The sequence below is a fragment of the Camelus ferus genome, chromosome 5 (genome assembly GCF_009834535.1).
Source record: "Camelus ferus isolate YT-003-E chromosome 5, BCGSAC_Cfer_1.0, whole genome shotgun sequence".
NCBI lineage: Eukaryota > Metazoa > Chordata > Mammalia > Artiodactyla > Camelidae > Camelus > Camelus ferus.
Window position 1 is genome coordinate 5,129,131 of NC_045700.1, and position 12,192 is coordinate 5,141,322.

General features: G+C 40.9%; 1 protein-coding gene across 1 annotated transcript; it reads right to left on the reverse strand.

Annotated features, from left to right (window-relative positions):
* Positions 1–10,306, reverse strand: POLR2D (RNA polymerase II subunit D). The gene is made up of 4 exons (XM_032479224.1): positions 10,176–10,306; positions 8,223–8,403; positions 3,301–3,396; positions 1–2,314 (listed from the first exon to the last, which is right to left on the reverse strand). The coding sequence occupies exons 1-4, from the start codon at positions 10,246–10,248 to the stop codon at positions 2,236–2,238; spliced, it is 429 nt and encodes a 142-aa protein (XP_032335115.1). The 5' UTR covers positions 10,249–10,306; the 3' UTR covers positions 1–2,235.
* Between the last annotated feature and the right edge of the window lie 1,886 nt (positions 10,307–12,192).

Sequence of the window (12,192 nt, forward strand, 5' to 3'; positions counted from 1 at the left end):
AAGTTTTCAAGACTCAAGTTTAATAAATTTTTATAAAACCGAAAATGACTAGAATGTTCAGAAAATTTTGTCTGGTTAGCTTTCTGGTGAAGTGAGGTTTTGACATGACATCTTTGTTTTCTTTTAATGTTTCCAAATTCTCTTCTGCCAACAGTACAGTGAGTCTAACGATGTTTCACAGATGATGAAAGATTTTTCAGGGCCTCAGGGTCTCCTGTGGGCTGACAGGGAGATGCTCCAGAGAGCGATGTTCAGCAGGTGTAGATGAGGTAATGCAGCATGAGGTTCCTTTTACAACTAATTCCCTAGGATAAGTTGTTAGGTTTTTTTTTGGGGGGGGGGGGTTGGGGGGAGTGGGTAATTAGGTTTATTTATTTATTTTTAAAGGAGGTACTGAGGATTGAACCCAGGACCTCATGCATGCTAAGCATGCATGCGCTCTACCACTTGAGCTACACCCTTCCCACCAGTTGTTTTTTTAATTTGTTTCTAGTCACCTTACTACCTACCACTTATCAGTGCCTAACTATATGTCAGGTACTTACCAGGGTCTAACACTCTTAGGGAGCGCACAGCCTCCTGGCTCACAGAGGACACACCAACGGAGATGTGACACTGCAATGCACTCGCCGTACGGCACACACACCTGGATCAGGACTCGGGTCTGCCATCTAGGTCTGTTTGTGTCCCACTGCTTGGTGCCAACGATGTAACTGCCTCTCTTATAACATTTTAATACTGCAGACTTCAAGGAGATGGCGGTCTGGCTCGTTTTCACAGTTTGGTATGCTACCACATCCTTGCATGCATTTCTCTGCAGTAAGCTGACCGATTACCGACGTATACCACTGACTACAATACTAACGACAGCTGATTCTTATCGGGATACAGAATGTCAGCCCCCACTAGGCTCTTTTTAATAATTTTCTCATTCAATCTTCAACACACCTATGGAATAGATACCACTATTATCCACATTTTACACTAAAGGGAACAATGAGTCTAAAAGAAGTGAAGTTGCCCAAGGATGAAAAGATTATTTCTTCAAATATTTAGCTAAGTTATAATCGACATTTCCTTCAAATATTGATCAAGAATATTGGTGACTAAGAAACCATGTCATTTCAGGTATCAAAAGAATTTATAAAAATAAGAGAATGTTATTTTTGCCTTAGCCACAGCTGACATAAAACTACCAGGACTTTTGAAGCCAATTTTGTTCTTTCCCCAACCTTTTCCTTGGATCACGAATTCAGTTGGAGCCAACAAGTATCTCAAGGAAAAGTCTCCAAATTGTGAAGAAAACAGGCGCATTTCCCTTCAGAAAATTCAGAACCAGTGTTCACCTATTAACGTGTCTCCCCTCCGACCAGCCTCAGGGCGAGTGACTTCCCCACGGGGTTCAGGAAGGGGCAGGAGCCCTGCTTCCAAATCAGCCCATCACACAGCATCTGCTTGCTAAGCAGCAGGCCAAAGGTTTGGACCTGATGCCCCAAATGAGGGCACTACAATGTGCTCACACCTTCACCACACTGGCCTAGGAAGGAAAAAATCTGAATTTGAGAGTGACAAAAGTAAGTGCTTTAAGACCACTTACTCCAAATCTATGTTCTGCAACAACTGGAGAAAAAACAAGGAATGGTACTTGTCCACCTCACGGCTATGTGCCCCTCAGCGCTTAGCAGTTATCCTCAGATGTACCTGCTTTCCTTGGTGTGCCTCTTCCCTGTCTCCTGGGTTAAGCACAGTGATGCCAAAGGCTCTATTATTCTTTCTTTAAGAATTTCAAACAATGACATGGGTCTGGTTTAATCCCTCCTTTTGCATTTAGGTAAGACTGTTTCCCATGCCAGTTTTATATGCTCCAGTATAGTTTCAAAACTACAAACACACTGAAATTAAAACATGAAATATTAGGCATCAAAAATAACATCAGGGCCAAAACCCACATGAGGCAGTCCACAGCGTAGCTTACACGCACATCACCCCACCTCACCGTTCACAAAGGCAAGCTCAGGCAGCCACTGCAAGGCCTAAGGCCACACTGGTCATCGCGGTCCGGCTGTCAAGTATGGACATAGCAACCCACATGGAGACTGAGCGCTGGGTTCTTCTACCCAAAGGAAGCCCAAGTGTCTTGTGCCACAGACTTGCAAGTCTGCCCCAGACGCTGGGACAGTGGTGTTGTGCTGGGATATGATGTGGCTCCCTTGGCAGCAGGCCGGTATCTGGAGATTAATACTGGAAGCTGCGCTTGGTCTGGATATCATCAAGGATCTGCTGCAGCTCCTCGTCTTCAAACCGTCCCTCCAGGCTGCAACAAGAAAGCCAAGACAAGTGTGTGAGTGCCCTGGCGATGGGCGATGGCCCCCACACTCCTCCTTCCTGCGTGCTGACCTTCGAGCACCACTTGCCCAACTGTCCGCTTATTCCCCAACATCGACACCTGTAGGTTTCAACTCTACTTCTTTCCTGCCTTTCCTTTTAAAAACATTATGAAGTATTTCAAACATGTGAAAGGTACAGAACGTAAGCAAATTTTAAGTTGTCCCTACCTGATTCTTTAATAAGCAGAACAAACGGATGGCTGTGTGTGTGCCCTGCCCCGTCCCAGTACCTTCTCCTCCTGCCCCAGGAGAAACCACTCTCCTAAATCTGGCATTCATCATCCCTATCCACATTTTTATTCTTACTACGGCGTACGGAAACGTGTCTATAATATGCGGCACTGCTTTCAAACTATAAGAAATGGCCTCGTACTACTCTGTGTACCCTTCTGCAATATTTTCATTCAAAATTCATTTTGACATCTGTTGACATTATATATACCACACCATTCTAATTCACTCATTTTCCCACTGCTATATAATAAACACTGTATGATCACACAATGATTCACTTATCCATTCTCTTGTTGACTGCAGGTTGTTGTCAAGTTTCTCCCACCACTGACACTGGAATAAATGCTGGAATCCATGTCTCCTTTCTAAGCTACATATGAACTGCTTTGAGGGCATGTACCCAGGAATGGATCTTTGGGTCTTGGCATTTATTTTTTAACTTCACTCGATGTAGCCAAATTGCTCTCCAAAGCCACTGTCCTAATTTGCACTCCAGTCCTCTGTACCAGAGCTGCCGCCGTCCCACGTTTCTGCTAACCGTTGGCGTGCTGTGAGACCCTCAGTCTCATTACAAAGGCACTCATCCAATGCTGGTGGTATCTACCCACCTTTTAGACACAGCCATTCTACTTGCAGGAATTGACCTAATCGCAGAGGGCTTATCACAACCACTACTAACCTCGGGATCAGAGCCTTGGACTCCTCAGCAGTCTCCGGGCAAAGGTTGGCCAAACAGGCCAGCTCAAACTTGTGAAGCTTCTTCTGGAGCAACAAGCTGATCACAGGGAAGAAAACCAAACAAACAAAATCAAGGAATGCTGAAGAGGCAGAGGGATCGAATGCAGCTGGCAGGGAAGAGAAACAGGAAAGCACTGGCAGTCTTTCCATTATGGTTCAGCCGGCTGCGAAGCCCCTTTCACATCACTTCAAGCTCCTGTTCCTAGCAGGAGAGCAGGAGGTGACGAGGAGACGAGGCAGAGACAATGCAAGTGGGAGAGTACCCCAAGCCAGAGAACCTTGTGACTGTAACTTTTGAAAAACTGCTCCATACCTCTAGGACTACACAGCCTTCCCCACCAACAGTGTATTTTGTAACTCTCTGCTCTTCCCACCACTGTTCTTTGCTTCCCTTGTTATTAATTTCACGTCAAACACATGATGTTAGATGTCCCCAATCTATTAGGCATTTTGACTTGGAGGAAATTCTCCTTTAAATGTATCTAAAAAATAAATAAATATGGGCATATCTTACTTTGCACAAATCTATGTATAAACTGCATCTTATTCTAAATGTACTTCTGGTTTAACTGTAAGGAAAAAAAACCCCACTGTCAATACAAATTACCCTGGATTCTCACACATCAACCTCTTACAATGGAGGTTGTCCGTGGTAAACCTGGTTTCAGAGAGGACCTTACTTATCTGTTCAGAAACAAAGTTACTGTCCTTCTCACTCGATCACAAGCACATTAGTTACTGTACAAAATTAAGAAAATACAGAAAGACAGAAAAATTAGTGTTACCTGTATCACTACCTAAACAAAATCAGTATTATCATCTTAGTATACCATTCCAAACATTTTTCTGTTTTAGAATATGAACTCCCTCATTCTTTTTTAAAATTTTACTTATTTCATTGAGGGAACAACACCACTTTTTTGTTTGTATTTTTATTTTTTAATTGAAACAGAGTTGATTTACAATGTTGTGTTAGCTTCTGGTGTACGGCACAGTGATTCAGTCATACACACATATATTCCTTTTCCTATTCTTTTTCATCACAGGCCATTACAGATACCGAATATAGTTCCCTGTGCTGTACAGTAGGACCTTGTTGTTTATCTATTTTATATATAGTAGTTAGTGTCTACAAATCCTAGACTCCCAATTTATCCCTCCTCTCTTCCTCCTTTGGTAACTAGTTTGTTTTCTGTCTATGAGACTATTCTGGTCTGTAAATAAGTTCATTTGTATTTTTTTTTTTGATTCCACATATAAGTGATATCATACAGTATTTTTCTCTCTTTCTGGCTTACTTCACTTAGTATGACAATCTCTAGGTCTATCCATGTTCCTGCTAATGGCATTATTTCATTCTTTTTAATGTCTGAATAGTATTCCATTATATATACACACACACCACAACTTCTTTATCCAATCGTCTGTTGATGGACATTTAGGTTGTTTCCATGTCTTAGCTATTGTAAGTAGTGCCGCTATGAACACTGGGGTGCATGTATCTTTTCAAAAGAAGAGCTTTCTCTGGATACATGCCCAGGAATGGGATTGCTGGGTAATATGGCAAGTCTATTTTTAGTTCTTAAAGGAATCTCCATACTGTTTTCCATAATGGCTGCACCAAACTACATTCCCATCAACAGTGTATGAGGGTTCCTTTTTCTCCGCATTCTCTCCAGCATTTATTGTTCGTGGACATTTAATGATGGCCATTCTGACCAGTGTGAAGCGATACCACACTGCAAACTCACTCATTTTGTTTTGTAACTCTTTGTCATCTAATAAAGCTATTTTCATTTTTTAAAGAAATTATCACAAACTTAGTTACATAAACATTATGAATCTCTGCTCACGTATGTATATGGAGGGATTTGTTGTAAAATGAACACATGCTCATTTATAAATACAAACCTCCCCCCCAAAAACAACACACGACCCAAAATGTGAAAATAATCTGAAATTCTACCTAGAAATCACAAGTGTTAACATTTTCATGGAGAGCCCTTTCCCTTCCTTTTTGTTTTTTAAAACACAAAAGGAATCATAAATGTTATCCTGTAACTAGTCTTTCTGTTACTCAACAATTCAGCTGCTGTTTTCCATGTTAGTACGCACATAACTCTACCTTGAACATGTTGTTCAACTGAAAGGATGTGCCATAATTTATAAATCAAATCAAATTTCCTGCTATTGAACGTTTCAGTTGTTTCCAGTTATTCACCATTTTAAACAATGCATTTTGAGCATCACTGTAAATGCATACTTCTTTGTGAATTTGACTGATTGCTATGTGTAAACTCCTGGAAGTAGAATTATTTAGTCAAAAGATTTGAGTGTCTGGAAGGCTTGTGAGAGACAGTGCCCTAAACGGGCCTTACCGGTATACACTTCCGCCAGCAATAAAAGACAGTGCCTCCCTCCCACTTCTTACACTAGGTTTCCCATTCTTTTCAATCTTTTAAAGTCTAATTATAGTTACTTTAGCATTTCTTTGATTTCCTTGCAGATGAACATTATTTCACATGAATTAGACAGTCTTCTGAAGTTCTGATATAAATCGAGTCATTAGAGACTAAGTCTATTTCTATAAATTGGGTGTCATCTCTTTCTTATTTGCTAGAGCTGTTAACATTAAAGCTATCAATCTTTTCCCAGTTTATTCAGACTTACATTTTACTTATGGCATTTTATTTGATATAGAGAATTTTAAAGATGTTTATGGACATTGGTTTACTTATTCAACTAAAAATTACTTAGTACCTACAATGAAACTGGCACAGTGATCAATATGACTAAGTCGTTGCCCTCCCAAAGCTTGCAGCCAACTGAAGTCCATCAAGTTTCCCCACATGTGAAGTCACAGTCAAAATTATATATATATTCACTTATGTTATCACACAGCAATTTTATACATCATAGCTTTACATTTAAATCCTAATTTCTTCAGAAATTATTTTCGTATAGGGTATATAGAGCCCAAACTTTGTTTTAAAATATGTTCTAACTTACAGTGCCATCTCAGCCATATACTGGATTCATCTGAAATACAACAGATTTGGACTTGAATCTCTTCCCGAATTTTCTATTCTGTTCCAATAATTTGCCTAGTCTAACGCCAAAGTGTCACTATTTTAATTACTGTCACTTTTTAACGTGTAGGGCAAATTCCCCTTCATTTTTCTTAAAAAATTTTTTTCTGACAATTCTTATAAAGTCAAGATTATTTGAGGGGGTAGTCACTTATTTATTATTTATTTTTCACAGCTGAGGATGTATTTTTCTTGGCATCATTTAGGTAGACTGTACTATTTACCGGCAGGATTCAGGTGATCAGTGTCTTGCCGCAGCCACAATGTTTGTTTACAATGATCTATTACCACCTCATCTTAACTGAATTATATGGGAAATTATGCTTTATCAGCAGAATAACAGTAACAGCCACAAAACAAATTACAAACGTTCAAGGTGGTGTAACAATGAATGCACTGTCATGCAAAATCCTACTACAAAGTTTTGAGCGTATTTGAATATGTGTAATTCCCTTGGGGATTTAGAATGACACTACATGTATACATTGACTTGAGGAGAAATGACATCTTTGCAGTATTAAGACCTTTTATTCATGAATGTATGTAAGTCTACCTTCATGCATTTAAGTCATCCTTTTGGTCCGACAGTTTGTAGCCTTGTATGGAAGCTCTGCACAGTTCCTTCTGATCTGTTCTTCACACAAAATCCACACTTTTCTGAACAGGTTCTATTTCACATACAGTAATCACTTCATTTGCTGCCCATCTACTTAGGTGAACATCTTTCAATTTCATTTTTACCACAATTTTAAATGACAATATAGTAGTCCATCACATGGATTTATCACATTTATTACTGTTGAGTAGTTAGGTTGTTTTTTTTACCCCTGACCATTATAAATAGCTCTCTGAAGAATATCTTTATATATACATCTTTTTGTACATCTGCTTTTCCTTAGGACAGTACTTCTCAAACATTTTCACCAGAGTAGAGCAAACCAGTACCTCTAAGTGACCTGGGATTAATAGGTGGAAATGATTTTCTGCAACTGCTAGGTTTTAAGCCTCATGATTTTATTCAAGAAATCATATACATTTTTTCTTTTACACTACAATATACTGGTATCTGTGTGCTTTAACGCAGGAATGTTTTAAATCATCTACCGTCAAGAAAAACTGATACTTTAGTAAAGAGATGACACTTAGTTTAAAAAATGGACTTACCTAATGGGTCAATTTATATCACAGAACTTCAAATGTCTATGTAATTCATATGAAATAATATTCACCTTCAAGGAAATCAAAGAAATCTTTTTCCCAGGGGCCTCCTATATGCCCCCGCACCAGATGCATCCAACCCAGTTTGAGAGGCAATCCATCAGGAAAAAATGCTAAAAGCTGGTCACCTTTCGAAAGGTAAAGCCAAGACCTAGAAAATGCTTCTGATTTATATTTCTTAACTTATAAAGACCTCTAGGACATACCAGGTAAATAGTAAATATATAAGCCCATTTTATTAAAGCAAACAAACAAAAACAATGCTGTGTGTTTCTGCTGCACGTGCATGTATGAGAATGCATGGAAAAAGCTTTGGAGGCCTAAGAACAAACTGCTGACAGCAGTCACCCAGCAGGGAGGTAACTGGGATCTGGATACAGGCAAAAGGCGGCCAAGGAGGATTTCAGTCTTATAAGCTATTTTTAAATTTTTGACAAAGGCATTATTTCACTCACATTAATCGTACAGAGGATGGCCATGGGGGTGGTGGGAGGACATCATTCTACATGCAGATATCTAACAGTTTGGATTAATAAAAATTCCCTCCAGCACTCACCTGCGGACACTGGCAATGGTCTCTCTGTTTTTGAAACGACTGAAGCGAGCTGTGTAGTTTAAAGTTTTCATGAAGACTTCAGAAAGCTCCTGTTCATCCTCTGCACTCTCATTCTGTTGCTTTCGATGCTCCAGCAGCATGTGAACCTCTGAATTTAGAAGTGTCTCAGCTGTTTCAAACTCTGGTTGTGAGAAGCATAAATGTCAGCTGAAACTATTCCTGCAAAAGTCATTCTAAATTTTATCTTTGAGATGATTGGCAAGTCTCTGCCCCTGCAGAAATCTGGAGGCTTCAAATCCCACAACTGTACAGTGTTTAAAAACAAACAAGCAAGCAAACAAAACCAAAAAAAACCCCCAAACCAAAAAACTTAATAAAAAGTACCTAGACAAAACCCAAGTATCAAAAACTGGCTTAATTCATCATGAAATTAAGAAAACCATCTCCCTCTTAGTAATTACACCTTAAAAAAAAGAAAACAAACATTTCCATTATGCCCAAAACTTCCATGAAGCCATCCTATGAAAATGTTTGACCTTGAGTCTGAAATAAAACTACTGGAAGCAACCATGTATCTATCAATACATTATAGGACAACCATTAACTACTATCTAGCCCTTTAAAAGAAACAGAACAGTTCTATACAAAATGTCAAATTTTTAAAAAGCTGTATGATTTCTATAGCATAATCCTATTTTTGCAAAGAAAAAAGTGTATGCACATATTTATAAGTGAGCATAAAATTAATTTCAAGAATAAGCACTTAAGTGTTTAGTTTCCTTTAAGTGAAAGGGTGTGGAATTTCCGTTTTACCGTGGATATAGCAATCTTTAAAAAAGGAGTAAAAGATACTGTTAAGTTTTCCCTCACTTACTTTGTGTTTTTCAGTACCTGTAAGATACTGAACTAAAATCATCCTGCTTGTTTTTTTTCGTGGGAGGTAATCTGGTTTGTTTATTTATTTATTTGAACCCAGGACCTCCTGCATGCTAAGCATGCGCTCTACCATTGAGCATTCCCTCGGTATCCTAAAATCTTAAGCTTTCTACTTATTTTGGGTTTCTAAAGTACAAATTAGTACATCACGCTGCACAGAGGGAGTTCCCTGATATAGCAGGCTCCTCTGAGCAATTTTGGCCCATAAAGACGTGAACAAAATATTAACATGATTTCTAATAGCTCAAGGCTGCATTCCTGGGACGATTCTAGCTCCGTTAAGGTGGCTTTCTAAGAAAACTGAAGGCTGCCGGAATCATTTACTTGTTTGTTCCAGGCAATACCTGAAGAAAGGGCCCCTTTCTCCCAGTCTGGACCGGAGTGGGGAGGAGGGAGGAAGAGGGTAGGAGCCTAATTCCCCAAAGCGGCTGTTAACAAATCCAGATGGGTTTCAATAGACCAATCCCCCCATCCCGTTCCTGCTTTTCGTACTCACATCCCTGATCCCACTGAGCACCTGCTCACTCACCCCCTATTCCTTCATTCTCCTATTATTTTTTTAAAAAAGATTTTTTGAGAGGAAGAGGTAATTAGGTTTATTTGTTTCATAGGGATTGAACCCAGGACCTCGTGCATGCTAAGCACGCGCTCTAGCACTGAGCCATACCCTCACCCCTTCATTCTCCCTTTAAAACGCCCAGTCACCCCTGGACTCTTTCCTCCATGGCAACAGTATACTACTGATTAAATCTGTCCTTACCATTTCAGTACCCCCTTTATCTCTGACACATCCCTCCAACACCTTCCAGTTTATCAGATAAAACAAACTACTTAAACAGGAGCAAGGGGCCGGTGAGGGGTCGGCGGCCGGGGGCCCTGGGGCCGTAGGTGTGGACTCAGGCCCCTCCCTGGCCCGCAGCCCCCTCCTCCCTGCCCTTCTCCGCGCCGGCCCCCCGCAGCAAGGCCTGCGGCGACCACATGGGACAACGGGGACAGTCAGGGAGCCCCAGGCCGCACCTTTGGGAAAGATGAGCTGTGAGGCGTCCTCCTCTACATCGCCAGCCCGCGGGTCACTGCCGCCCGCCGCCATCACCTTCCCGCGCACAGCCGCGGACACCGCCGGAAGCGGAAGCGCCGCGGCCACGGAAAGGGCGTGGCCTTGGGATCAGGGGCGTGGCCCCATTGGGGATGGGCGGGCCCGGTAGTAGACGGGGCCCCGGTGGTGGGCGGGACCCGGAGGAGACATCCGCGGGCCGGAAATGCGGGGTCCCAGAGTTAACTCGGTCGCTAAGGGGCGTCCTGCGCTGACCCTGTCGGGAGAAACCATCCTTCTTCTCTTCTCCAATACGCCCCTTGCCGCGCCTCGTGGGGACTGGTCACTTGGCCTTTCTGGGCTCAGTGAACTCACCTGTGAAGGGTGGATGAGGATACCTGCTTTCCAGGGTGGCAGAAGGGCTGATGAGATGCAGAAACGCGCTGTCTGACCCAAGCAACTCCCTTTGATGGAAAGGTGGGTAGGCGACTCGGAAAACATCAGAATTTATTGTAGTGTCTTAAACATTGAAAAAATTTGATTTGTATTGGATTATTATAATACTTCTGATCATGTAGATAGTGATATTGGGAGGCCTGTTGGAACATTTGGATGATACTTCGAAAAGTATGCAAATAAGAAACGATTCTGTTTCCAACTTGAAAGAAAACAGATGGTTGTACCATAAAGGAAGTAATCATAGTGCACTATTTGGCTCAGCAGTGAACAGTGTTTAGGTATCATGTAAACTCTGTTAACAAAAAATGAACTGACATATAACCAGACAAGAATATGTACCAGTATTGATTTATAAATATAATTTTTACAAAGTTAATTTGCACTGTATCTGCGTTTCTAGAAATGCATTCAGTAAAATAATGGTAGGTTTTATAGTATTGGCAGAGTTTATCACTGCTTCAAAGTGCTTTACTCCACAGTTCATCAGAGCTGCAGACTGCCCTCCTGATGATGCCACAGCTGGGTGTGGTATCACAGGACGGTCCTGGGACTCAGTATCGACCTCTTTCTTCCATCTACCCACCCAACAGGCCTTTACAGAGAACCTACTACGTACTAGGCCTTACCACGGGCTGGCCCAAGGGCTAGCCGGATACCCAGCATTTAATATCTTCTGTGCACACACAAAGGAGACAAGTCAGGAGGTGAAGAGAAGAAAGGAGAATAGCAAATAACATATACAGTGTTTGGTTTGTCCACATTTTTCATTCAGGAAGCCATTATATAAACACATGCAGGGCCCTGGAGTTAAAAAGATGACTCAGTCATAGAGCTACTCCCCAAAAGAGCTCACTAAGAGTAGTTGATGCAAGATCTGGACTTATTTTCCATCATAAAAGACAAAGTAGCAAGTGGGATGAGCGATGTAGAAGGCTACAGAAAGGTCATGATGTTCCTCAGGATGCTACTATTGTTCTTTGCACGTTGAGGGTTCAGTCAGTCCTTCAGCCTGCCCAATCAAAGGCAGATATTCAAGCCAAGGTCACAGACCCTAGACTGATCTGGAAGCAGCTTTAGAGCACCTCCCCCACCCTCATTCACAAGTATTAGACCACTGATCACTGACCACATGGCTTTTCATTTCGGACAATAGGAATGGTTAAAATGGCAAATTTTGTTATATATATTTTATCATCACCACCAAAAAAAAAAAAAAAAACAAACCCAAAACGAAAACCACAAAACATACACACAGATACGGAATTCCATGTTTTGTTTTGTTTTTAAAAATATGGAATACTAATCTCTAAAACCACATAATTTCTCTTAAGAAACAATTCCTCTCACACACCCAAGTTATTACCAAAGTCTGTGCTTAACCAGTTGTTTCTAATCTATTTCCAAAATTATCATTTAACCTCGACAATGTATACCAAGTGTAAGGGCCTCAGAACTGGTTGAACTGGTTGTCTTAAAAAAAAAAAAAGTTTACATCCCTGTGAATAAACATTTAAACTGAAGGCTGACAATATCAGCGTAAGA

Bases quoted from the DNA above. Each gene is read 5' to 3' on its own strand.
- POLR2D (XM_032479224.1), bottom strand. From the start codon at position 10,248: ATGGCGGCGGGCGGCAGTGACCCGCGGGCTGGCGATGTAGAGGAGGAC. The intron at 3,397-8,222 runs GTGAGTGCTGGA...CCCTGTGATCAG, and splicing joins ACCATTGCCAGTGTCCGCAG to CTTGTTGCTCCAGAAGAAGC. The intron at 2,315-3,300 runs GTTAGTAGTGGT...TTCTTGTTGCAG, and splicing joins TCCAAGGCTCTGATCCCGAG to CCTGGAGGGACGGTTTGAAG.